Genomic DNA, 23669 nt, shown 5'->3' with positions numbered 1-23669 from the left:
CTCAATGTTTTTTTAGGGGAGTAGTTGGGTATTCATTAAAAAAAAATTGTACCATCTTCTTTTGGAGAATTAAAACCCTGATTCATCAAGGGAGCCTCTGATTTTATTTTTAATTCATATATTCTATTTTCATTATATTTAATGATTGGGAGTCTTTGCTATTTTGAGGATACCTCTTCTATTTTCCTTTAAAAAACACATTTCTTGCTTTTTTTAAATCATTGCTAACATTCTGCTTGTTATCAGACTTTCAGACAATGTGGAGAGACTGACATAGAAAGTGAAAGGTCCCCACAGTCACATTTGGCAGAGATGATCGATCATCCCAGATGTACCCCTTATTTTAAGTGCAGTCACAGAGTGGGTTTGTAAAATTCTCCAATTTGGAAGAAGGATTAGGCTCACAAAAGGTGGCGGCTTTGAGGACTGTGGGCGCGCCCTGCGGTGGAGTGCCTGCCCCATTCTGTCCCTTGTTGTCAGACCCTTAGGAGGACTTAGCTTAGTTCATCTCGCAATGCCGGATTGCAACCGTGTCACTGACCGGGAACCTGCTGTGTACCAGGCACTTTAAATACATGTTTTACCTTTACCGCACTCTGTGAGGTGGGAACCCTACTGACCAGCATTTGACAGATGAAAAAAAAGTGACTTGCTCAAAGCCAAAATCCAACCTTAGCCCTCAACCCTCACACCACACTGTTTGTTGTTGTTGTTGTTGTTTTTAATCCAGGGTTGCTTAACCACTGAGCCACATCCCCAGCCCTTTTTATTTTACTTTTTTCATACTGGGGATTGAACCCAGGGCCACTTGACCACTGAGCCACCTCCCCAGCCCTATTTTGTATTTTATTTAGAGACAGGGTCTCACCGAGTTGCTTAGTGCCTCCCCATTGCTGAGACTGGCTTTGAACTTGCAATCCTCCTGCCTCAGCCTCCTGAGCCTTTGGGATTCCAGGCACGTGCCTTGCACCTGGCCAGCTGTTTTTATTTTGAGACAGGGTCTCACTAAGTTGCTTAGGGCCTCATGTTTAGTTGCTGAGGCTGGCTTTGAACTTGTAATCTTCCTGCCTCAGCCTCCTAAGTCTCTGGGATTACAGGTGTGTACCACCATACCTGGCCACACTGCAGTTCTTGTTCTTTGGGGAGCATTGGGATGCCAGGGGTTCTTGCCTATAATGCAGATAAGTATCCCTCAGACTCCAGCAAGGGTTCAGGTGTGTGACTAGGAGAGGTTCCCAGGCCCTGCGCATCTTCCTGGAGCATGGGGCGGGTGCTCTGTAATGCTGGTCTCTAAGGAGGGTTGGTGCGAGGTATTCTACTCAGCCTCCTTTAAAATTTGATAAGTTTAAACTTCCACGTGTGTCCTCTCTGTCACATAATGGTGCAATAGTATACATGTATTTAAAAAGATAATGTGCAGGGCTGGGGATGTGGCTCAGTGGCAGAGCACTTGCCTTGCATGTATGAGGCCCTGGGTTCGATCCTCAGCACCACATAAAAATAAATAAATAAAATAAAGGCATTGTGTCCAACTACAACTAAATTTTTTTTTTTTTAAAGATAATGTGCAGATATGGAGGTTGTTTGCTTAAACACTTGCTTCAAAGTGTGACAAAATGGACCCCTGGACCATGCTTTCTTCAGAATGATGCCTCCAAACATCAAGAGAGAAGGTCCTGGGGGTTCAGCAGAACAGAGCTGAATTTTAGACCAGCTGCTTATTTGTCAAATTGACCTTTTTTTTTGGAAGCAGTGCCAGGGATAGAACTCAAGTTCTCGTGCTCCACCCCTGAGCCACATCCCCAGTCCAGTTGGTCAGTTTTAGTTGAGTTCTGTTCCTCTGTTATCTACTGACTGGTGCTTGAGCACTGGCCTGTCCTGGGCCCTGGGGTGCAGTATTCAGAGGTGGCTGAATCTGATGAGGTGTCTGGCCTTGGGGGGGACCCTGATTTGAGGTGGGATAGGCTGTTTCCACTTGGCTGGTGCCGAGAGTGGGAGGGCAGCCCCTGGACAGCCCTCGTCCTCCTCCACCTGCCTCTTCTGGCCTCTTATAGAAACAGTGGCTTAGAGCGGCAGCAGGAGGGATTTAGGGTAGACCTGGAGAGGCTGCCATTGTGAGGACTGAGTGACCCTTTTCAGTACTAGTTACTTTGGGTTTTGTTCCTTTTCATAGAAGGTAACAACTGCATCTGAGCACATGTCTTGCTGTTGGCCTCCTATTGCAGAGGAGAACGGTGGCTTAGCAATGTGTGAGGCACTGGGTTTGATCTTAGCACCACATAAACATAAACAAAATAAAGGCCTGCTGTCCATTTCCAACTACAAAAAAAAAAAAAAAAAAAAAAAAGGGTTGAGAGCCTGGCTGCTCCTCAGGGTGCTCGAGGCCCTGCAGTATCAGGACCCTCAGGAGCTGGTTGGCAATGCTCAGTCCCAGGCCCCAGCTCAGACCTTCTGAATCCCAGTCTGCCTTTTCCCAAGATCTCCAGGACAGAAGTCCCCTCCTGGGGTTCAGAGTCTCACAGCTACTGCTTGGCAGAGCTACAGCTGGGAACTGGGCCCATTAGACTCCCAGACTTGGATCCTTAGCCCTACAGTAAAGAACCTCCCACTCGAGCAGTTCTTGACATTGACACTGTTGGATCTTCAGGGACACTGCTGGATCTTTACATCAGTAGTAGTAGCATAAGAGCAACTATTAAGTGTGGACTTGGTGCTTGACACAGTGCCAAACACTCAACATTGATTGCTTTATTTTCTCCTCAGGACTGCCCTGGGAGGGAAGTAGTGTGGCCATTCCACCCTACGGGTGTGGACTTGGAGGCACAGCGGGGTGAAGGGCTGTTGGCTTCAGTGCATGCAGTTAGAAAGAGGTGGAGCTGGGATTTGAACCTGGGCAGTCTGGCCCAGGGCTTCTTGGGCCTGGGAAGTCCAGGGGGCCAGAAGAGTTAGTTGCAGCGAGCTGGGGACAAGGGGGGAGCAGGGGCTGAACTTGATGGTTTTCTCTCTCCTGCCCTGCAGTACTTCTTCTCTTTTCTGCTCTGCCTGCACTGGTGCCCTGGGTATTGGGTGGGCTCTCTGTCCCAGAAAGATGAGGGCCTGTCGGGGACCCTCAGGCTACTGGGGCCTCTCCTCAGCCCAGGGCTCTGGGGATGCAGGATGAAGTAGCCCTTGACCTCTCTTTGTTCAGGCTAATGCAGGTGAAGTGCTTAGTATGTAGCCATAAGAGAGTCTCAGAAAAGTTCATTGCTATCATTGTAATTGCTTTTAAAGATTTGAGCATTTTATCTAAGAGCCATTTGCTTCCAAACCTGAAGCCTTCATCAGGTCCCCCTGAGCTGGGTGACTGAGGTGGGGGCGGGGCCTCATGGCTGAGGACCGTCTATCCTGAATGCCCTGAGGGGGGTTGGAAGAGCTGACACCTTTGGGGTCTAGGGTTGATTAGGGCTTCTGGGACTCTGGGAACAGGGCAGAGTCACCTTGAACTTTTTCTCCAAATATCAGCCTCATTTTAAACAGATACCCCCCCCCCCACTTTGTGAATTGGGAGACCCTCTAGGCCCACAAGGGAGTCATGTCCTCTCTGGGGGTCACACAGCAAGCTGCTGATGTCCCACTTGTATTCCCTTCCTTGGGGACAGGAGGACAAGCTTACCCTGTTCAGGAGGCCCTGGCCATGAGTGTGGGCAGTTCCTCAGTGGGGTAGGGGTGCTGCTGGGGGAGAGGAGGAGGGGCTGAGCATTAGGAGCTGCTCCCTGGGGTCTTACCACACCCTCTTCTGTTGCAGGGTTACCACAGGTCAAACCACTTCATAGCCACACAAGGTACCCGGCCCCTCTGCCCGTGGGCGCCTCCCTGTGTTGGAATGCCTGCCTGTCTGCCTTCCCTGGTGACCTGCTTGGCTCCCTGTCTGCTTCCCCATGTGTCTCTTTCCTGTGTCTTATCCCCACTCTCTTTGTCTTGGCCTGTTAGCATCTGTCTCTCAGCCTCTGTCCTCTCTGTGTTCATATTTCCTGATGTGATCAGTTTATCTGTAATTCTGGTCCATCTGTCTGTCTCCATGGTGGTATGCGTGAAAGGGCTGGGCAGGCCCAGTCCTGGTGGGTGTGGGTTGTGCATCTGGTGTAGTGGCCTCCTGGGTCCCGTTTGGCTGAGTCTTATCCCCCTGTCGATTCGTCCATCCTTCTTGGAGACTTGCCCCATGGACCAAAGATCTGCCCTCCAGCTCTGCTTCCTGGGTCCCAGTCAGCATGATGGGGCTCTCCAGCCAGGCCCTCCCCTGATGCTGCCCACCCCCGGGCCCTCCAGGCATGAGTTGGCAGCTGCTGGGTGTATGTGGGTGAGCATGAAGCCCTCAGTGGAGCCCAGAGAGCCTCCTGGCCTGGGGCAGCAGTGCTGGGCAACAGGCAGACACTTGGCTCAGGGACAGGCACCTTCTGCACCCCCAGGGCCAAAGCCCGAGATGATCTATGACTTCTGGCGCATGGTGTGGCAGGAGCACTGCTCAAGCATCGTCATGATCACCAAGCTGGTGGAGGTGGGCAGGGTAAGCAGGGCTGGAGGTGAACTGGGGTGGGTGGGCCCTGGGGCAGTGAGGGGTCCACTGAGTCCTGTCCTGTGGGGGCTGCAGGTAAAGTGCTCACGGTATTGGCCAGAGGCCTCAGACATGTACGGGGACATCAAGATCACACTGGTGAAGACGGAGACGCTGGCTGAGTACGTGGTGCGCACCTTTGCCCTGGAGAGGGTGAGTCTCCCCACACCTGTTCCTGTAGCCCAGGGAGCGGGAGGGGTGCCCAGGGCAGCACCTGGCAGGAGGCCACCTGCTTTCTGGGAGAATTGTGGGAGATGGAAGGCAACTGACTTTGCGGGTGGCTCCAAGTGGAGTTTGAGATGATGGAGACAATGATGACGGCTGCCTGGTGTTGGTCCTACCCTCTGGGGCACTGTGGCCAGCCTGTCACATGTTAGTGCAGCCCTGGAAAGCTCTGTGGCCTAGGTGCTGACCATTAGCCCCATTTTACAGGTAAGGAAAGTGAGGCTTAGGTGACTGGCCAGTAAGCCCTGTCCACAGTCCAGTAAGCCCTGTCCACAGTCCAGTTGTCTGCCCAGTAAAATCCTTAGGGGAGGGACAGTTTCCCCCTTGGAAGGAAGGCCTGAGATTCAAAATGATCTGGGTTTACACGACAGGCCCGTGTTTTAACAGTGTGGGTGTAAATATCAGGCAGAGCTCTGTCCAAGTGCTGTGTGACATCTGCCTGTCCATCGTTGGGAAGGAGGCTTCTCCTCCATGGGCCTCAGTTCCCTCTCTGGTACAATGGACGTTTATCCCTTCCTCTCCAGTACCGAACCTCACCTGTGAACACGAGGAGGCGCTCCCCACAGTGCCTGGCACATGCAGTATCTTTCAGAGGCTGCCAGCGACTGTGACTGTCCTTCCCATTGTCTCCACAGAGGGGCTACTCTGCCCGGCATGAGGTCCGCCAGTTCCACTTCACAGCATGGCCAGAGCACGGTGTCCCCTACCATGCCACCGGGCTGCTGGCCTTTATCCGGCGCGTGAAGGCCTCCACCCCACCCGATGCCGGGCCCATCGTCATCCACTGCAGGTGGGAGGGCCAGGGGGTCCCGGGAAGGGGTTTGGTGCTGTGCTGGGGTGGGGTGGAGTAGGCAGGCTCAGGGCCCCCAAGAGGGACTGGGCCTGGCTCAGCCTGCTTGGAGATGGGGCAGAAGAGAATAACCCCCTTTATCTTTGAGTTTTGGCTTGAGGTTGGCATCCACATGTGCCACAAGACCTGTGTGATGCTGAGGAGGTCCTGAGCCCTGAGGGGCCGCAGGGGTGGTGGCACAGCACCAGGCTCAGTCAGTCCAGCCCGCTCCTGCCCATCAGGTGTTCTGGGTTTGCAGGGGCTGAGAGGACTTCAGCCCTTCTCCCCTACCCACAGTGGGCCTTGCATGTCCCTGGCTTCCCTCCATAGCTCTTGCCTGGTTGTCTTCCTGTGACCCCGACTGTCCTTCCTCTCTCTGCTGTGTCCTCCGTCCCTCCACTAGCCCTTGGGCTTCAGCGAGTCTCTTGAAGCTGCAAATCCATGGCCTCTAGAGCTAGTCCTGGCTCCTCAGCTTCCCCGGTGTCATGACAGACTCTTTTCTGTCCCTGCCCTGCCTTCTCCAAGCCAGCTTCTTAGTTTTCTTTGTATGTCTTTAAGATGTCATCTTTAAAATCTAAGACTTTATGGATAGATACTTAAAGCAAAGTATACTTAGATCTCAAATCATTAAATGTACCTGGAACGTTGTGAATTTTCACAGACTGAACACACTGGTCGCTCCACTCAGATCAAGAAGCAGAATATCCATAGAACCCAGAGGCCCCTTAACCCAGTTCTAGAATGTACTCGCCTTCCAGAGCCATCACTGGCCTGACTTCTCAGCCCTGGTCTTGTGTTTGAACTTGACATAAATAGAGTCCTGCACAGGTGCTCTTTGCTGACGTCTTCGGTCCATCTCATGTTTGTAGGTTGTATCCTTTTCATCTGGGCGAGTCGGCTACGACATATTCGTCCATCCTGCTGTTGCCACGCCTTTGGGATGGTTGCAGTTTTGAGCTGTTAGGAATAGCGGTGCTAAAATAAAACAGCAGTGCTAAGGACAACCGAGTGCATGTCTTTTGGTCAAGAAATACAAGCATTTCTGTGGGATCGTATGTAGGAGTAGAAACGCTGTCTGTGTGAACATTCAGCTTTAGCAGAATCTGCCAAGTAGTTTTCCCAAGGGGTTGTGCTGACTTAAGGCCCTTCCAGCAGGGGACAGGATAGGGAGTCATTGTATGTCCTCCCTGACACTTCAATGCCACCATTTTCAGATGTGAAATCTTAATGTCATCTTTGTACCTGCTCCCCCTTAGCTCTGGTGCTGGGCACACGGGTCACAGTGATGAACCCAACACAGCCCAGCTCTCAGTGAGCTCCCAGGGGTTAGGGAGGCAGCCACAACCGCCACGACTATGTGGCTGGAAGTGTTTTCGTGAAGCCAGGAGGCAGATGGCTCCAGAGGCTCAGAAGAATGACACCTGCCTGGAAGCGATGGAGGTCCCTAGCTCTTGCCTGGTTGTCTTCCTGTGATGAGTATGAGCTGTGGGGTTTTGAGGGATGTGCAGGAGAGCTGGGGACTCCAGGAGGAAAGAACATTCTTGGAATGAGCTCTGACATCATCTTTGTCTAATTGCAAAGTTGGACTGGCTTCACCTCTGCCTCTCCCTCTCCTTTCCCCTCCGCTCCTTCTCCTGAGGCCCCTCTCCAACTCTGTCCCCTGTCACAAGGCACCAGAGCTCTTCCAGCAGCCTGCTCCCTGGTGCCTCCTTGCTGGGTCATTTCTCTCTGGGCTCCAGCTCCTCTCTCCCGTCTTTTCCTTGGTCCTGGGTTCCCTTCCCTGATGTGCCCTGGGGCCTCTCTCTCCCCAGCGCTGGCACTGGCCGCACAGGTTGTTACATCGTCCTGGATGTGATGCTGGACATGGCGGAGTGTGAGGGTGTCGTGGACATTTACAACTGTGTGAAGACCCTCTGCTCCCGGCGCGTCAACATGATCCAGACCGAGGTGCGGGGACCCCACCCTGTCCCCACCACTGCCTCTGGGACCTGGATCTCTTACAAGGAGCTCAGGGAGGGGGGCATGTGTCTGAAGGTGTCCTTGGGCTCTTCCCTTCCCCAGGTGGTCTGGCGAGGTGAGCTGCGCACCTCTTAGCATCCCTCAAACTCAGCCCCTAGAGCTGGGTGTGGGGGTCAAACAGCAAAGGGTGCTGAAGTCAGGACATACCCGGGTTTGTGTCCTCACTAGATCTGTGACCTTGGGCTGTCCCCTCACCTCTCAGAGGATCTCCCAGGGTGTTATGGGGATGCAGTGTGAGATGAGCTAGCAGGTCCGTGAAGGCTGCTTAGGTAGGACTGGACTCCGCCTTAGAGTCCTGCCTCAGCCTCGCGCTCACTGAGGCCCTGTCTCCTGCACATCCCCAGCTTCTGGTCCTCTGCTCGTCTCATGTTCTCATCTGCTGTTCCAGGAGCAGTACATCTTCATCCATGATGCAATCCTGGAGGCCTGCCTGTGTGGGGAGACCACCATCCCTGTCAACGAGTTCAAGGCCACGTACAAGGAGATGATCCGCATTGACCCTCAGAGCAATTCCTCCCAGCTGCGGGAAGAGTTCCAGGTGGGGGGACGGAGGCGTGTGTGTGTGCTGGGAGGTTCTGAGTACCATAGGCCTTGAGGACCAAGCAGGAGGGCCCAGCTAGACACACAGGTGGAGGGGAAGAGTTGGGTTACTAGGAAGGACTCTGAGACAGTGGAGGAGTGGTGCCTCAGCATAGTTAAGCGCTCATGCTTCAAAGTCAGATAAACCTGGGGTCATATCCTGGCTTGACTAGTTGGGTGCTGTGAGTGGTCTTGAACAAGTCACTTCACTTCTTTAAACCTCCAGTTTTTTGCCCAGAGAAGAAAGATAGTTGACATTGCCCTTGTAGCATTTGTAGTCATCAGGATTCTTTTGGTTGTGATAAAAATCCAGCTCACTGACTCCTGTAACAGGAGACCCTGAGGGTGGTGTAGATTCAGTTATGGCTGGATCCAGGGGCTCAGACGATGATGTCCTTTGGTCTCGGTCCACTCTTGGTTCTACTCTCCTGTTCTTGGCTTCATTCTCAGACCCACAGCCGGCACTCGGCAGTGCCAGGATCATGTCAGTCTTGTCAGGGACTCTGGAAAAAGACCCTTGCTGCTTCCAACAGCCCCAACGAAAACCCTAGACCCAACTCTTGTGTTTCCATCCCTGAACTGGGATCAGGAGGTGGAGCACACTGATGGGCCCGGCTTTGGTTGCCTGATTCTGCATCATCATGCTGTATGGCTGAGAGCAGGGAAGGCCTATTGCCTATCTCTAGAGCAGTCTCCTGGTCCCCAGGCAGGCAGTGAGTCCAGTGTCCTCCCTCTCCAGGGATCTTAGCAGGTATAGCTGGACCTCACATGCCAGGTGCCGGGGCTCTAGAGCCACCTGGGTGACCTCACAGGAAATGCTGCTGGCGATGCCTGGAGAAGGGTGTCAAGCTCGAGGATCAAGATAGGGTTGGGTTCCCTGTGAGGGGTCCCCAAACAAGAGAAAGAGGCGGGAGACCTGCAGATCTAGATGCACAAGGCCTGCAGGCAGAGGGGTGGCTTTATTCAGTACCAGGTGCTCAGGACTTGTGTCCTGTGACCAAGGACAGTGGCCACCTTGGCCTGGCACCTTGATCTGCTTTATGGGAGCAAGGGTTTTAGGGCCTGTCGCATTGCAGCCCTGCCAGGCCAGTGCCGATCCTCACTGCTCCTACACATTGGTCTGCTGAGCTGCGCTCTGCCCCGTGCTCGGCCTGCTCTCACTTTTTCCTCCCAGCAGCCCCTGGAAGGAGGCATATTATTTTCCTATTTTACAGTTGAGGAAAACAGGCCAAGAGCTACAGTAGTTGTCGGGGTTACGTGAACGGCAGGGGGAAGGACTCCGCTCTCCAGAGCTCAGCCCGGGCCCTGCCCAGCCAGGCCTCCATTCCTGTCCCTTCTCGCTAGACCTCAGTGTCTCTGTCCACCAAATGGGGTTAACCGCCCTGCCCAGTGTCCACCCTGCTCTTTGTAGACGCTGAACTCGGTCACGCCGCCGCTGGACGTGGAGGAGTGCAGCATCGCGCTCTTGCCCCGGAACCGCGACAAGAACCGCAGCATGGACGTCCTGCCGCCGGACCGCTGCCTGCCCTTCCTCATCTCCACCGACGGGGACCCCAATAACTACATCAACGCAGCCCTGACTGATGTGAGAGCTCGGGGGTGCGGCGGGCTCCGGAACTCCCCCTCCCAGCAGCATCTGGAAAGGTCCAGGGAGCAGAGGGAGGGCTCTGCCTATTGAGGGCTCGGGTTGAGGGCACCCTCTGCCTATTGAGGGCTCAGGGGGCAGCCCTCCTACCCCTGCTGACCTTCCTCGGGACGTTGTCCAAGCCAGTGACCCCCTCAGGTGTTGCTCTCAGCACGCGTGGGCTCTGGGTTGTGAAGCCCAGGTGGGGCTGTCTTCAGGATCCAGCCCGCAGGGGCCTTGGCTGGGGATGCCTTGAAGGGTTTGGGGCTGGACTGGGAGATGGGAGAGCGTGTCCTGGAAGGTGCAGCTGGACCCTGCTCCCAGTACCTGGTCTGCAGTGGGGACGGGTTCCCTGGTCTTACCTGGCAGTGTTGTCTGAGGGCTCGGGAACCATTTAGAAGTCCCTTTTCTTGCCCCGCCATCCCCACTCAGGGGGCTGCACCTCCTTTCCTCTCCTTTCCTCTCCTCGCTGGAGCCAGCCGAGAGGCAGATGGGTGGAGAGTCAGGTGTTGCAGATGAGACTAGAGAACATGACTTCACGTTTGTGGTCACGTGGGCTGGGTGTGCCCTTGCCTGTCAGCCTGTCTTCGGCTGTACACACACAGGCCACCCCTCCCATTAGGGACAGGCCATCATGTTTGGCAGGGGTCAGTGGCTGTGTCATGTCTTCCAAGAGGAGGGGGCTGAGCTGAGCAAACCTGCCCGGGGAGGAGTGAGCAAAGGGGGGCCACCTGGACATGGAGACCAGAGTCGGGGAGCAGAGGGCCCCCTGCAGGCCCAGGGAGGTGTGCTCTTGATTGCGGTGTGAAATCTCTGTTCTCTTGACCCTTGCATTTGCGGGGCAGGACAATCAGTAAATGAATATACAGTGGAACGTCATGCACTGGAACTTTCTACAGAGAACACCAGGCAGGAGCATTGAATGTTGGTTTGTGTGTGTGAGCATTTTTGATGAGGTGGCAAGGGAGGGCTTCTTTGAAGAGGTGAGTTCAGCAAAGACCAGAAAGAAATGAGGGAGAGAGCCATGCAGACATTTGGGAAATCGGGCGAGGTAGCAGGTGCAGACGCTGAGGCCGGGCCAGCTGGCTCCACCCTGGGGATCGTTTGCTGTTTTAGTTTGTGGGGGATCTGGGCACTAGAGGCCTGGGGCCCACCTGTCAGCTCAGGCCTCAGAGTGCCGGGCAGCCTCTGAGGTGCAGGTGCAGGAAGACGGCCTATGGCAGAGCTCAGCCCACTCCAGGGGCAGTGAACTGCCTACTGAGTGCTGGTGTCCCTGCAGAGCTACACGCGGAGTGCGGCCTTCATCGTGACCCTGCACCCCCTGCAGAGCACCACCCCTGACTTCTGGCGCCTGGTCTACGACTACGGGTGCACCTCCATCGTCATGCTCAACCAGCTGAACCAGTCCAACTCCGCCTGGGTGAGGGCCCCCGCTGGCCAAGGCCTTCATGGGTTCAAGGTCACGGTCCCCCAAATCAAGAGTTGGGGCCCAGCTGCACCACATGTTGTTGTGTGACCTCAGTTCAGTCATACTCTGTCCTAGAGCCTCCGTTTCCTTGTCTGTAAAACAGGGGTGTCAGACTGGAGCAAAACAGCTGCTTTTTATGGAGTACCCGCAGTAAGTGCAGACTCTGCTTTGCACTTATGGTCTCATTTATGACCGACAATGACCTTGGGGTGGGGATATCTCCAAGGTCACATAACTGGGAGCTGTGCCTCCCATCCTGCCTCATTCAGAGGTTTTTCCAGGAAGTTTATCAGTATCTCAACTAAACTGCCAGACAGGGGGCCTTTGGCTAGAGTAAAATTCAAGCTTCCGATTTCTTGATGGTTTGACCTACAGTCACTTAATTTACTTCTTTGAGCCTTAGTTTCCTTCTCTGTAAAATGGAGACCATCACAGGAACTTTTATTATAGGGCACTGTGCTGTGTCTGCCTGTGTGGGCACGCTGAATGTGGCAGGGATGGATATGAACAGGTGACAGTTGATTCTGAGGTTGGCCAGACACTGGCTTGGTGATCTCAGCCTGGTGATGGCCCCTTTCACTCTCCCCATTTCCTGTTGGGACTCCCAGGGCTGGAGCCTCTGTAAGTACAGATGCCCAGCCTTCTTACCTGGTTTGATCACATGCCCTAGGACTTTGGACCTCCTTACAGTCCCCACTTTCTGCCCCAGGATGTCAGGAAGATTTTTTGTAAAATAAGCACGATGGCCTCCTACTGATGATGTGGAGGAAGACTGTAGCTGGCTGTCCCCCGCTGCCCTGCCCTCAGCAAGGTACTGGGGATTAAACCCAGGCACATGCTAGGCAAGTGTTTTATTACTGAGCTACACCCGCTACCATTTTATTTTTTTATTTTGAGACAGGGTTTTATTAAGTTGCCCAGCCTGGCCTCCAAATTACGATCCTCCTGCCTCAGCCCCCTGAGTAGCTGGGATTACAGGTGTGTGCCACTGTGCCTGGCTAGCTGGGCTCTTTGTGAGTCAGGCTCTTGGCTACATGACAGGACCCTGCAGGGAAGGGACCTAGGCCCAGGGTGGGGATCTGGAGAGTCCCAGGTGTGGCAGGGCAGACATCTATCTTTGCCAAGATGGGGGACAGGGACTGAGAGGGACCTCGTAGACTTTGCTCATTGCTCATCAGATTGCTCAGGTGTTCAGCCAACTTTTCCCAGGGACAGCTCCCTGCCAGTGGGCAGACAGAGGACTCAGCATCTCCTAGATCTCGTGGCCCAGGAGGAAGCAGGTCGAGAAACGGATAGTGATGGCCCAGAGGAGAAAGGCTATTGTGGAGCTGGCACGAGACTCAGGCCTGGGGACAGCGTGTGAGGAGGGCTTCCCAGAGCAGGGAGTGTCCTGGTCAAGATGTGGGGGAGGGTAGTGTTCTGCGGGTGAAGCAGTGGGAAGAGCCATCCCTGGGGAGGGAGTAGCAGTTCGAGGAGTTGCTGGGGCCCCAGGTAGAGGGAGGAAGGCAGGGTCTTGTCTTGGTGGTCAGAGGGAAGCCAGTGGAACTTGGCGTGTCATTTGGGATGCATTTAGGGGCCAGCCTCAGTAGTGACGGTATCCTCAGCATCTCTGTCCCTGACACATGCTGAGTATCTGCCTTATGCCAGACATAGCACAGTGCAGAGTGTTCTTATGCTCCTTTCCCATGGTCCTCATGGTAACCTCATGAGAACAGGTCCTGTGATGGTCCCTGTTTTACAGAGAAGGAAATTGAGGCTCCGAGAGGTAAGTGATCTTAGCCTGGTTTCACAGATGGAAGGGAAGATCCTCTCCTGGGTTCCAGGCAGAGAGGAGCTAGACCCCGGGGCTCCTGGCCGATCCGCCTATATTCTGTGTGTGTGGAGGCGGGGGACAGGTGCCTCCCCTGCCTCCAGTCTGTGGTCTGGCAGGGGCAGCTGTGTAGCACCCTGACTCTGTGGGGCCCTGGGGCAGGGGTGCGGTGCTGAGCCCTGTTGCAGCATGAGGGATACCCCACCTCTGAGCTGAGGGCAGAGGCAGTGAGAGAGAACCTGAGGGGCTGGTTCTGGGGTGAGCAGGGAGACCTGGGCCTATTCCTGGAAGGTGGCTTCATGTATTGGTGCATGTTTTGCACACATGTGTGTGAGTGTGTGAAGCTGTAGGGTTCTAGCCACACGGCCATGGGCTCCACTGCCCTGTCTGTGAATGGTTGGTCTTGGTTGATCTGATGTGTCAGTGCTGGACACCTGGGGGCAGGTGTGTGCTACAGCTGGTGGGTGGGTTGTGGAGAGAGCGGGGACTGGTGAGTCTGGAGTGAGTGGGTGGGCCAGGGTACAGGAGCAAGCAAGGAGCCCGGGTGGGGTGGCTATGGCAGAGTCCTGGCTTGGCTCTACCAGCTCCCCTCTCTCCACACTTGCCCCAGCCCTGCCTGCAGTACTGGCCGGAGCCTGGCCGGCAGCAGTACGGCCTCATGGAGGTAGAGTTTGTATCAGGCACCGCGGATGAGGACTTGGTGGCCCGAGTGTTCCGGGTGCAGAACATCTCTCGGGTATGTGATCTGAGGAGCCCAAGGGTGAGAATGGGGTAAGGGCAGCTGGGGCAGCCTTGAGTGGCCCTCTTGAGGTCACTCATTAGGGGCCCCTGTGACTCCAATGGTCAAATCCCTTTGGTTGGCTGCCCACGCCCCAGCTGCAGGAGGGGCACCTGCTGGTGCGGCACTTCCAGTTCCTGCGCTGGTCTGCCTACCGGGACACGCCTGACTCCAAGAAGGCCTTCCTGCACCTGCTGGCTGAGGTGGACAAGTGGCAGGCGGAGAGTGGGGACGGACGCACCATCGTCCACTGCCTGTGAGTGCCTGTGTGCAGGGACAGGTGGGGAGGGGTCAAGGAGCAAGGGCAGAGGTCCAATCTAACAGGGCCTCAAGGCTGGCACTGGAACCTCTGGGCTCCCAGATGGTCATGGGCTGTCCCCAGCCAGCCAGGTCTGGCACTTTCTTCCCTGGAGGAACCCAGTTTCCAGGGTGTAGACTTGACCCCGAACAACTGCCCGGTACCCTCTGTAAACATTGGATTTCACCAATTAAGTTTTTTGTCAGAATTTTTCACCTCATGAGATCACAGCATAGTTTTTTATGCCAGTGGAATTCTAGCCTTTGCTTTTGCAGGGCACACAGGCAGTGTCCCCTGCCTCCCCTCCTCTCCCTCCCTCTCTCGATCCCTCCCTCCTAGTGGTGAGGGGCCATGTATCCCATCCCATCCATCCATCCCTCCCTCCCTCCCTCCCTCCCTTCCTTCCTTCCTTCCTTCCTTCCCATCATGCCCCATTCATAAATCTGTGCAGTGGCTCCATTCAGTCATTTCTTTGCTTCCTGCTTTTTCAAGTTTCTGGTACTTACCCAGCCCTCCCAGTTCCAGGCCAGGCACACTAGGGGACTGAGTCAGCCTGAGCTGGACCCTCAGGACTTTCAGATCTAGCGGGAGAGAACCCTGGAGAGGGGGCTGAGGCCAATTTGGTCTCCCATCCCCAAGGGACGCCCCACAGGGTGCAGTCTGAGGACAGAGCGTGGCTGGGGGAAGCCGAGGGTCTGGGGAAGCTGCCTCGTGTGTCTGCGCTGCCCAGCGGTGAACAGGCTTCCCATGTCCATTTTCCATTTTGCTCTCCGTGTCTGCTTGCTGCTCCACTGCCCTTCTCTGTCATTGCCCTTGTGTCTCACTGTCATTCCTTTCCAGTGTGTATGGCCTCCTTTCTCAAGGAATCTGCAGTCCGTTCCTCCTCCAGGATGTATTTTCTGAGATGACATAAAGCTTTAGAGGTCATTCCAGACTCTGAGCCGCCTCTTTAACCTGGTCCTGGGGCCACCCTGTGGGCCGTGCCTCTCCCTTCTGTTCCCGCCAGGCCCCGCCCCACCCTTTGCCCCGCCTCTTTGGATCCTTAGCCACGCCCCTCACCTGGCGTCTATGGCCCCTCCCCTCTTATTTCCTTAGATCCCACCTTAACCCCTCCGCCCTTTGGCCTCTCCCGGCCCCTGCCCTTGGCCTTCAGCCTCTCTGACGCTGCCCCATCTTTTGATTGCTTGGCCTTCCCCTTCCCCCTCAGGTGCCCAGGCTCCCAAAGCCCTGCCCCAAACCTTTTGTGTGTCTCCTTTAGAAACGGAGGAGGCCGCAGCGGCACCTTCTGCGCCTGCGCCACGGTCCTGGAGATGATCCGCTGCCACAGCCTGGTGGATGTTTTCTTTGCTGCCAAAACGCTTCGGAACTATAAACCCAATATGGTGGAGACAATGGTGAGGAGCCGCGTATCCCATGCCCAGCCTCCTCTTTCCTGGTGCGTGCTTGGCCAGTTTCCGCAGCACCCATCCTTCCCTACCTGGTCCCCACCTTTGGGCCTTGGTCTAGTCCTGCGGTGCCCGAACGTTGTCCCGGTTTTCCCCTTCCCCGGTGGTGGGCCAGGGCTCATGCTTGCCCTCTCCCCAGCACAAGGGAGGGTCAGGCTCGTGATCCCTTCTCTCCCTCTCCTCAGGATCAGTACCACTTTTGCTACGATGTGGCCCTGGAGTACCTGGAGGCTCTGGAGTCAAGATAGCAGGGCCTCTGGCCTGGGGCACCCACTGTGCACTCAGGGCCAGGCCCACCGGCAAGGAGGACTTGTCCCCCAACTCTGCTCAGCCATAGTCCCACAGGGAAAGTGCTGGAGTGGACGCTGGGCCATCTCGATGGCCTCTTCCACGGTGTACAGCGCCTCTCACTGTATCTGTGGGCAGGCTATGGGCCAAGGAGGAGCTGAGCAAGACTTCAGCCCAGCCCCACCTCCAGAGGGTCCTGCAGGCCTGGGCTGAAAGGCCTGGCACTGCCGGGCACAGTGACTGGGGCTCAGAACGGCCAGCTCTGGGAGACCCAGGCCAAGTCCCTTGACTGCATACGAGCCCTTGCTAGAGATGAGCGAGGCCTTGCAGAGCGAGTGTCCCAAGCCAGTTTCCACCTGGCGCAGCCCTTCTGCACACAGGAAGACAGGAGGAGGGTGCGCTGGGCTTGCCCCCTAGAATCCCGTCTGGACCAGCCCCTGAGGGCTCGGCCCTGATTTGCCAGTGGGACACACTGACCATCCTCTTCAGGGGAACTGCCGTGCCCTCCTTCACCCCACTGCCTCCTGCAGCCCTGGGGTATCTTGCTCACCACCCCTGTCCGTTGCTGCTTCCCGACGTGTGCTCTGAGCTTCCCAGAACCAGGATCTGCCCGTGCCTCCCAGCCCCCCTCCCTGACCCGACATCTGCAGAGTGAGGTCACCTCAGCCCTCTCTTCCCTTAGCCTTCAGGCCTTCATGGCTTGGTCATGCTCATCTTGGCCAGTGACCGTCTGCGAGGCTGACCCACAGCCCCTGGGGTTGAGGCCCCTTTGGCTCCTGGTCAGGCTGCTCCCCGGGGCGGGGTGTGCTGGAGCCGAGCTGGTCACATCCCCTAGTTCGGAAGAAGAACTGAATGGAGGATCAATGCTTTTTGTTTCTTTCGTTATTTTTTGATGGGTGGGTGGGAAGGTCTCCTAAAAATGGGGCAGGCCACACCCCCATTCCGTGCCTCAGTCTCCCCATCTGTAAACTGTAGATATGACGACTGACCTACCTCGCAGGGGGCTGTGGGGAGGCATAAGGTAATGTTTGTAAAGCGCTTTGTAAATAAACATGCTCTCTGAATGCCACCCGGCAGCCCTGTGTGTATCTGACCAAACTGGCGCCTGCTCGCCTGCCCCCAGCCTCCCAGTGCAGTGGGGCTCAGAGGCCTGGGGTCTAGTCTGTTCTTAGTTTTTCTCTCCACAATGTGGTGTGGTGTGGTGTGGACCAGGGCGTTGCTCAGGGTTCTTCTACGTGCAGAGGTGGCTCCAGGGCACCCTGGCCACGGTGGCCTCCACCCAGGCCTCGAAACAGTTCCTCAGACAGTGAGCTTCTTCTGGAGACCCCCAAGGCCACAGAGCTGCCTGTCACGCCACTGGAGACCTGTTTCTGGGGTTCAGTTCTTTCTGGGGTAGCATGAGAGGCTTAAGCTTTGGCATCAGAGACACAGACCCCACCAGCTGTGAGACCGTAGGTGTAACATGGGGACAGTCCTGTTAGGTTGATAGTGATCGAGGGTCTCATATGGTACTAGACATGCTGGGAGGGCTGTTTACAGACACGTGGCAGAGGCAGGGACAGAAGAGGAACATCCCTGCTAGGGTTAGGATCACCCAGCTGCCCCAGCCGAGACTCTGTCTCCCTTACGCGCAGAGTGCAAGGAGGAGGGGGCTGGCCAGAAGGGACCTGAGTCACTCCTGATGCCATCGCATACTTGGGTGACTTGGGGCAAGACAGTTCTTGTTTCTGGGCCTCTTTTTTCATATGAAAACTATGATAAATCTGTTCACCCAGACTTTCTGTGGGTCAAAGGATATGACCCCTTCTAAGGACCTCACAATTAAGTTTCCTTTAATCTGAGTTAAAAGTTTATCTGGCAGTTGTGACCCCACTTGGCTAGGGCACAGACCAACTCCCTTGCCCACATTTTGAACCATCTTTAAGCCTTACCTCATGAGCCTTCAATGTATGTCACCAATGCTGGCCGAGCTTTGACCAATAGAATGTGTCAGAAGTGACAGGGTGTGCATCCTGGATCCCAGGCCTCAAGCGGTGTTGCAGTTTTTGTCTTTGTCCTGGAACACTGCCATGTAAGGAATCCTGTCTAGCCTACTGGATGGTTTGAGGGCACCTAGAAGAGAAGCAGCCCATCCCATGAATAGTCATTATCAACTGCCAGACCGTGAATGAGGCTGTCACAGACCTTCCGGCCCAGCTGATCCCAGCTGATCTGTCAGGTGAGTGTAACCACTTGATTAAGCTCAAAGAAACTGCCTGAACAACCTCTAGATTTGGGAGAGATAATAAACAATTCCTTTCTTAAGCCATTAAGTTTTGGGATCATTTGTTACGTACCAAATACTAACTGATACATACAGTTAATTAGTGTATACAGCTGGATACAGCTTTACTCTTTGCCCCATTAGTGTGAGCTGCTAAAGGGGAGGGAGTATTCTGTGTTCATCTTGCATATCTATTATTCTGTGTTCATCTTGCTATATCTATTGCCTAGCAAAGAGGTTGTCTTGGAGCTGGTGCTGGGGAAATGTTAGCATTTGGAGTGAAGGAAGAGGGGGTGTGGGCCTGTCTGCCTGCCTGCCTGCCTGACCTCATGTGGCCTTTCAGAGGAGCTGGGGAGTGGGCTGTGTTGCAAGAGGGCCAGCTCCGGAATCAACAAGCCAGAGTCCACCCCCAGTCCCCCACCCCACCAACGGAGCAACCTTGCATAGTCCCCTGAATGTTGCTCACTAAACGTACCTACTCACAGGATTGGTTGTGAGGTCTAGAGATGAAATACTTAAAAAGAGCAAGCATTGTCTCTGGTGACATAATCGGCCCTCAGTGCAGGATAGCTCATGTCATAATACAGATGGTCCCTGATTCAGGATGGTTTGACGTAGGAGTTCTTGACTTTATGATGGTGCAGAAGTGATTTGCATTCAGTGGAAACCATGCTTTGATTTTTTGGCTGTTGATCTTTTCCTGGGCTATTGATAGGCAGCGTGATGCTCATTCCCAAGGCTGGGCAGCAGCAGGAAGCACAGCTCCTACCAGCACATGGTCAGAGGGGGAAGAACTATTAGTGCGCTCCAGGGTGCCGTTGCCCAGCTGTGATGTTTGGTGGGTTAGGTAGACTGAATGTATTTTTGACTTGGGATATTTTCAGTTTACCTTGGGTTTTTTGGTACAACACCATCGCTAAGCTGAGGAGCATTTGTGCCAATGTCCATGGATATTAAGAATGATGACCATTACCTTTTGGTGAGTTTTACTGTGTTTCAAAACTTAATTCACATGACAACTTTTTTGTTGTTGTTGTTGAACTCAGGGTGTTTGACCACTGAGCCACATCCCCAGCCCTATTTTGTATTTCATTTAGACACAGGGTCTCTGCTTAGTGCCTTTCTTTTGCTGAGGCTGGCTTTGAACTTGTGATCCTCCTGTCTCAGCCACCCAAGCCGCTGGGATTATAAGCATGTGCCACTGTGCCCGGCACACATGACAACTCTTTAAAGTAGGATTTCTGCCTGTTATTTTTAGAGATGAGGAGATGGAGGTTCAGGGAGTGAGTTTACTCGCCCAGGGTCACTTGGCCATTATGTGGCAGAGCTGGGACCTGAACCCATGTTCGGGCTGACTCCAAGCCTGGGTCCTGCCTGGGTGGTGTCCATAGCCGGAGGATCTCCTCCATGGCTAACCTGAGGCCAGGCGTTGGCTTCCAGATGCTGTGAGATGGTGGCCTTTTGGAGCACAGGGAGAGGAATGGCTCAGCAGGCTCTGTCCAGTCCCGTGGGGCCGAGCAGGTGAGGGATAGACGCCCCTACCTCCCACCTTAGCCCAGATAACAGGGTTTCCCTGGGCACAGCAGGCTCCTGCCATCCTGCAGGAGCTGAGTTTTCTCTTTATGCCATAATAAATACAGCTGCAGGAGCTGCCAAGGCTATTGTCACTTTGTATGACCTGTGCTGGTCACTGATTGGGACCCGTTATACTTCCAGCTGCCCAGGAGACAGAGCCATGACTTTGAGGGATGCAAAGGCCACTGAAAGCCCTGGTTGAGAGGGGCCTGGCCACTTTTTGTCACTGGGTACTTCGCCACTGACCTTGATGGACAGGAGCTTAATGAGCTTTGGCCCCGACACCCCATGCCTGAGGGCAGTGCAGAAATCATAGTGTTTCCTGGGCAGACTCAACAGGCCCAGGCCAGGCGGCGTCTCGTGGGTGAGGTGGAAGGAGGGCTTTGGATTTGGTGAACTGCAGAAGCAGCGCTTTATTTGGCACTTACAGTGTACTGCCGATCGCTTTGTGAGGTTGTCACCTGTCAGCCCCCAGTGAATTCTGGGAAGAAGATACTGTTATGACCCGTGTTGCAGTAGAGCAGGCTGAGGGAGTGTAAGCAGCTGCCCAAGGTCAGAGAGCCACAGGGCATCCCAGGAACAGTGGTGGCCAGAGCGAGCTGTGAAAACAGGAGGCCAGAGCCTGCCAGAGGACCCTCCCATGGACTCCAGCTGCTTGGGCCTAGGACTAAGTTCCAGGACCCCTGGGTCTGACCTGGCTTCTGCCCCTCTTGTGGGCTTCTTTGCTCTTGAGGTCTCATCTCTGGTGCTTGTGACTCTGATCACCGCCTGGACACCCTTTGCCAGTATCCACATGGCTGGCTCCTTCCAGGGGTCCAGGTCACAGTGTCCATGTTCCCTCCTGAAATTTCCACCCTGAATGCCCTGGATGGCCCTTCAGCCTCCTCATTCCTGTCACTCAGGGCCTTCCTCGTGTCTGTGCCTCGCTGCTTTCTCACAGGGGAATTAGCTTTTAGTTTATTGCCTCCCCCATGAGACTGGGAGCAGCCAGTGTGCTGGGGCCATGTGGATCTTGTCCCAGTGTCTCCTGCACGGGACACAGGATCAGGCACATGCCAGGCACCCAGTGAGTGTTTGATGAATGAATACAAATTGTAGGGTGGGGACTCCAACTCAGGTCCATGGTGCCCCCAAGCACATCATGATCATGCTTCTGGATGATCCAAGGACTCATGCCACAAGGCCAGGTTCCAATGCCCGCTGGGCTGCCACCATGCTGTGTGGCCTTGAGCAAACCTCTACCCTCTCTGGGTCTCCGTCTCCTGATTAAGTGGGAGTAGGTGTTTCAAGGGGGCAGCATTGGGTTCAGCATCCCTCAGTGACATTGGGTGGATGTTGCTATCTGGTGCCCAGGCCACTGGCCTAAGCATCTGCCTTCTGAGCCTCATGAAGTCTTGGGCTTCAAGATATGGGAGCTTTGTGGTCTGGGTTTCAGTTGATGGGCCTGTGCACCTCCTCTGGCAGGTCCTTGAATTACACCCACTGTAGACCTTGTTCCTCATCTTCCCAAAATCCTGAGCAGGAGACCTCCCGCAGACCATTTGACAGGAGGAGACAGGTTTGAGAGAGGCAAGGCAAACCACCTAAAGCCACGTGGCCAGAAAAGAACCAAGACAGGATTCAAACTCATGTCTCTGGACTCCAAGGCCATTGCTCTCAAAATCATTGTGGAAATCCTGGCAGAGCGAAGCCTGAACCACATTAACTGCTGGAAGTCTGCCTTGTCCATCAGTCCATCTGCTCTCCTAACACTCGCTAAAGCCGGGCTCAGCCACAAATACCATAAACAGGCTCAGCGGAGGCCCATAATCACAGAGCCTCCTGGGCTTGGGGCCTGGCACCTTGTCGGCCTTCAGAAAGTGCTGCTTAATGAACGGTTGGATGTCTTGACTGTGCAGATGGTGGGGCGGCCTGACTCAGCGAGCGCCAGGGAGCTGAGAAAGCCTTTTCAAGAAAAATGAAATGTGTCTCAACTCACTTCCCACTTATTCCCAGGGGTGGGAAGAGGGAATCTGTCCAGGAATTTTATTTTCTGTTCATTTGAAAGTGGAACAATGTGGCTTTCTTGAGCTGTGTTTGGTATGTGGCTATATTTTCTTTTTCAAGAGAGCTGGGGACCATGTTTGCTCCCCAGGGTTCCAGCCCATGACTGCTTCTCCCCCTCCAAAAGGTACAGAAACCCCTGCCCCTCTGGCCTCTTCCCTGATCAACTCTTGGCTCCCTTCCACGTCCATCTCTGTCTTCTCATGCCACTTATCAGAGTATTGTTTCTGAGCTCCAGACATGCCCTTCTTGGCCCTGCTTTGTGATCCTAGAGCTGGACCTGGAAGCGGCTCTTGTCCGATGGAGCAGTGTTAGGTATGGTCAGTAGAGGGCGCTAGAGGGACATTGTGAGGTGACAGCATCAGGAATGCACCTCTCTTCCAGGTCTGGTCTTCTTTCCCTCTTTTTTTTCCCCTCAGGAGCCAAGGCCCAGTGCCCATCATCTCAATGGACCAGTTCCAGATGTACCCTTGGGCCTCCGTCTCCAGCTCTTCTGCAGACCTGCCCCACTCACCCTCTTGGATCATGCTCCCACCCAGGGGCCACTGGTATAGACTGGGGTAGGCTACACTGCCTGGCAAGTTTCTTAGCCACCAGGGACTGCATGTTCCTGTGGCCGTCACACCCTCCTAGAAGAGGTCTGAATTGAGGGAGGACCGTTTCCTGAGGCCTTGCTTCCTCCGTTATTCACTTGGCCTCATCATGGACATGGTAGCTACGTTTTTGCACTTGTGCCTCTGAGTCCCCTTTCAGTAATTATTTGCTAGATCAAAATTCTTTGTTACATTTTCCATGTACATATTAATAGACACGGGCCCTGACTTCTCAATGGATGCTCGTGGATACAGAATTAGGGGCAGGTGGTCCCAGGAGACAGACCCTCAAGTGTGGGATTTTGATTGGTTTTATGGTGCTTTGGGCTTGAGCACCGTGCTGAGCTCCTTGCCAATGGGACACAGGATGCTCCTAACCTACAGCACAGTGGCATCATAATTATGCCATCACCCATGATGGATTTGAGTGCAGTGCCAACTGAAGCAACAGTCTTGGGAGCCCAAGTGATGATGACTGCCCTTGACCTTTACATCAGTAACAACGACTGCAGGGACTGGTGTGGGATGGATCCTTGAAATCACTGGAGCACTTACTAGAAAGAAAACAAGTTCAGGTTCTTGAATTCTCTGCTCAAACCATAGTTTGAGAACCACAGAGTTTCCCTGTAATTTGTAAAAAGAATCTCTTGTTTCCTGTAGCCGAAGGGCCGATATTGCTGAAAAATGAAACCCAAAAGTTAATTGTGTGGGTTGAACAGTTTAAACGTCAGTGAAATTTATAGCATCACCAGGTTTCTTATGTGAAAGTTCGTGCATAAATTAGGGGAGAATGGTATCCTGAAACTTGGACTAGGGACATCTGGTTGGACTCGGATAAAGTGGAGAATCTTGAATCCCTGAGTCACCCTGAGCCTCCCTTGCCAATGGAAATAAATTTCTCTCTGGGTCTCAGAGATTGGTTTTCCTTTGTTTGGAAATTCTTTGATGACCTTATATGGGACAGATGCCTTGGAAGGGGGTGATCAGTTTCCTTAAGATATACCACAAAGACCCTTGGAGGCCCCTAGATCCTTCACTACCATCTAATCTAAATGTACTTCATGGGGTAAAGGTACACACTGGGACCCAGGAGGAGATAGCTCACTCAACAGAAGAAAGGAAGGAGTTTGCTGATGGCAAGATTTGACATAATCCTGGGGAATGTACGTGGGAGTTGGTTCTAAGGGTAGAAGAGAATACACGCTCATTCTGAATTCATGGAGGTGGATTTGGTATTTAAT

General features: G+C 54.2%; 1 protein-coding gene across 15 annotated transcripts in view; it reads left to right on the top strand.

Moving 5' to 3' along the window:
• Ptpru (protein tyrosine phosphatase receptor type U) overlaps window positions 1-17023 on the top strand; it is a 71872-nt gene extending 54849 nt beyond the window's left edge. For 6 of the 15 annotated variants that reach the window (XM_015485368.2, XM_048815930.1, XM_048815929.1 and 3 more), the window contains 12 exons: window positions 3785-3821; window positions 4446-4543; window positions 4628-4744; window positions 5452-5606; window positions 7457-7592; window positions 8053-8202; window positions 9655-9828; window positions 11147-11287; window positions 13756-13881; window positions 14022-14179; window positions 15480-15615; window positions 15852-17023. In XM_015485368.2, coding sequence (XP_015340854.1) covers window positions 3785-3821; window positions 4446-4543; window positions 4628-4744; window positions 5452-5606; window positions 7457-7592; window positions 8053-8202; window positions 9655-9828; window positions 11147-11287; window positions 13756-13881; window positions 14022-14179; window positions 15480-15615; window positions 15852-15914 — 1491 coding nt within the window. In that variant the 3' untranslated portion in view covers window positions 15915-17023. Of the gene's footprint in view, window positions 1-3784; window positions 3822-4445; window positions 4745-5451; window positions 5607-7456; window positions 7593-8052; window positions 8203-9654; window positions 9829-11146; window positions 11288-13755; window positions 13882-14021; window positions 14180-15479; window positions 15616-15851 lie in introns of all 15 variants that reach the window. The other 9 variants (XM_048815932.1, XM_048815928.1, XM_048815922.1 and 6 more) reach the window with 2 other exon arrangements.
• Window positions 17024-23669: the final 6646 nt, after the last annotated feature.

This window comes from Marmota marmota, unplaced genomic scaffold (genome assembly GCF_001458135.2).
Source record: "Marmota marmota marmota unplaced genomic scaffold, marMar, whole genome shotgun sequence".
NCBI lineage: Eukaryota > Metazoa > Chordata > Mammalia > Rodentia > Sciuridae > Marmota > Marmota marmota.
Note: the sequence above shows the minus strand (reverse complement) of the source record. Positions and strands in the feature narration are given on the sequence as shown.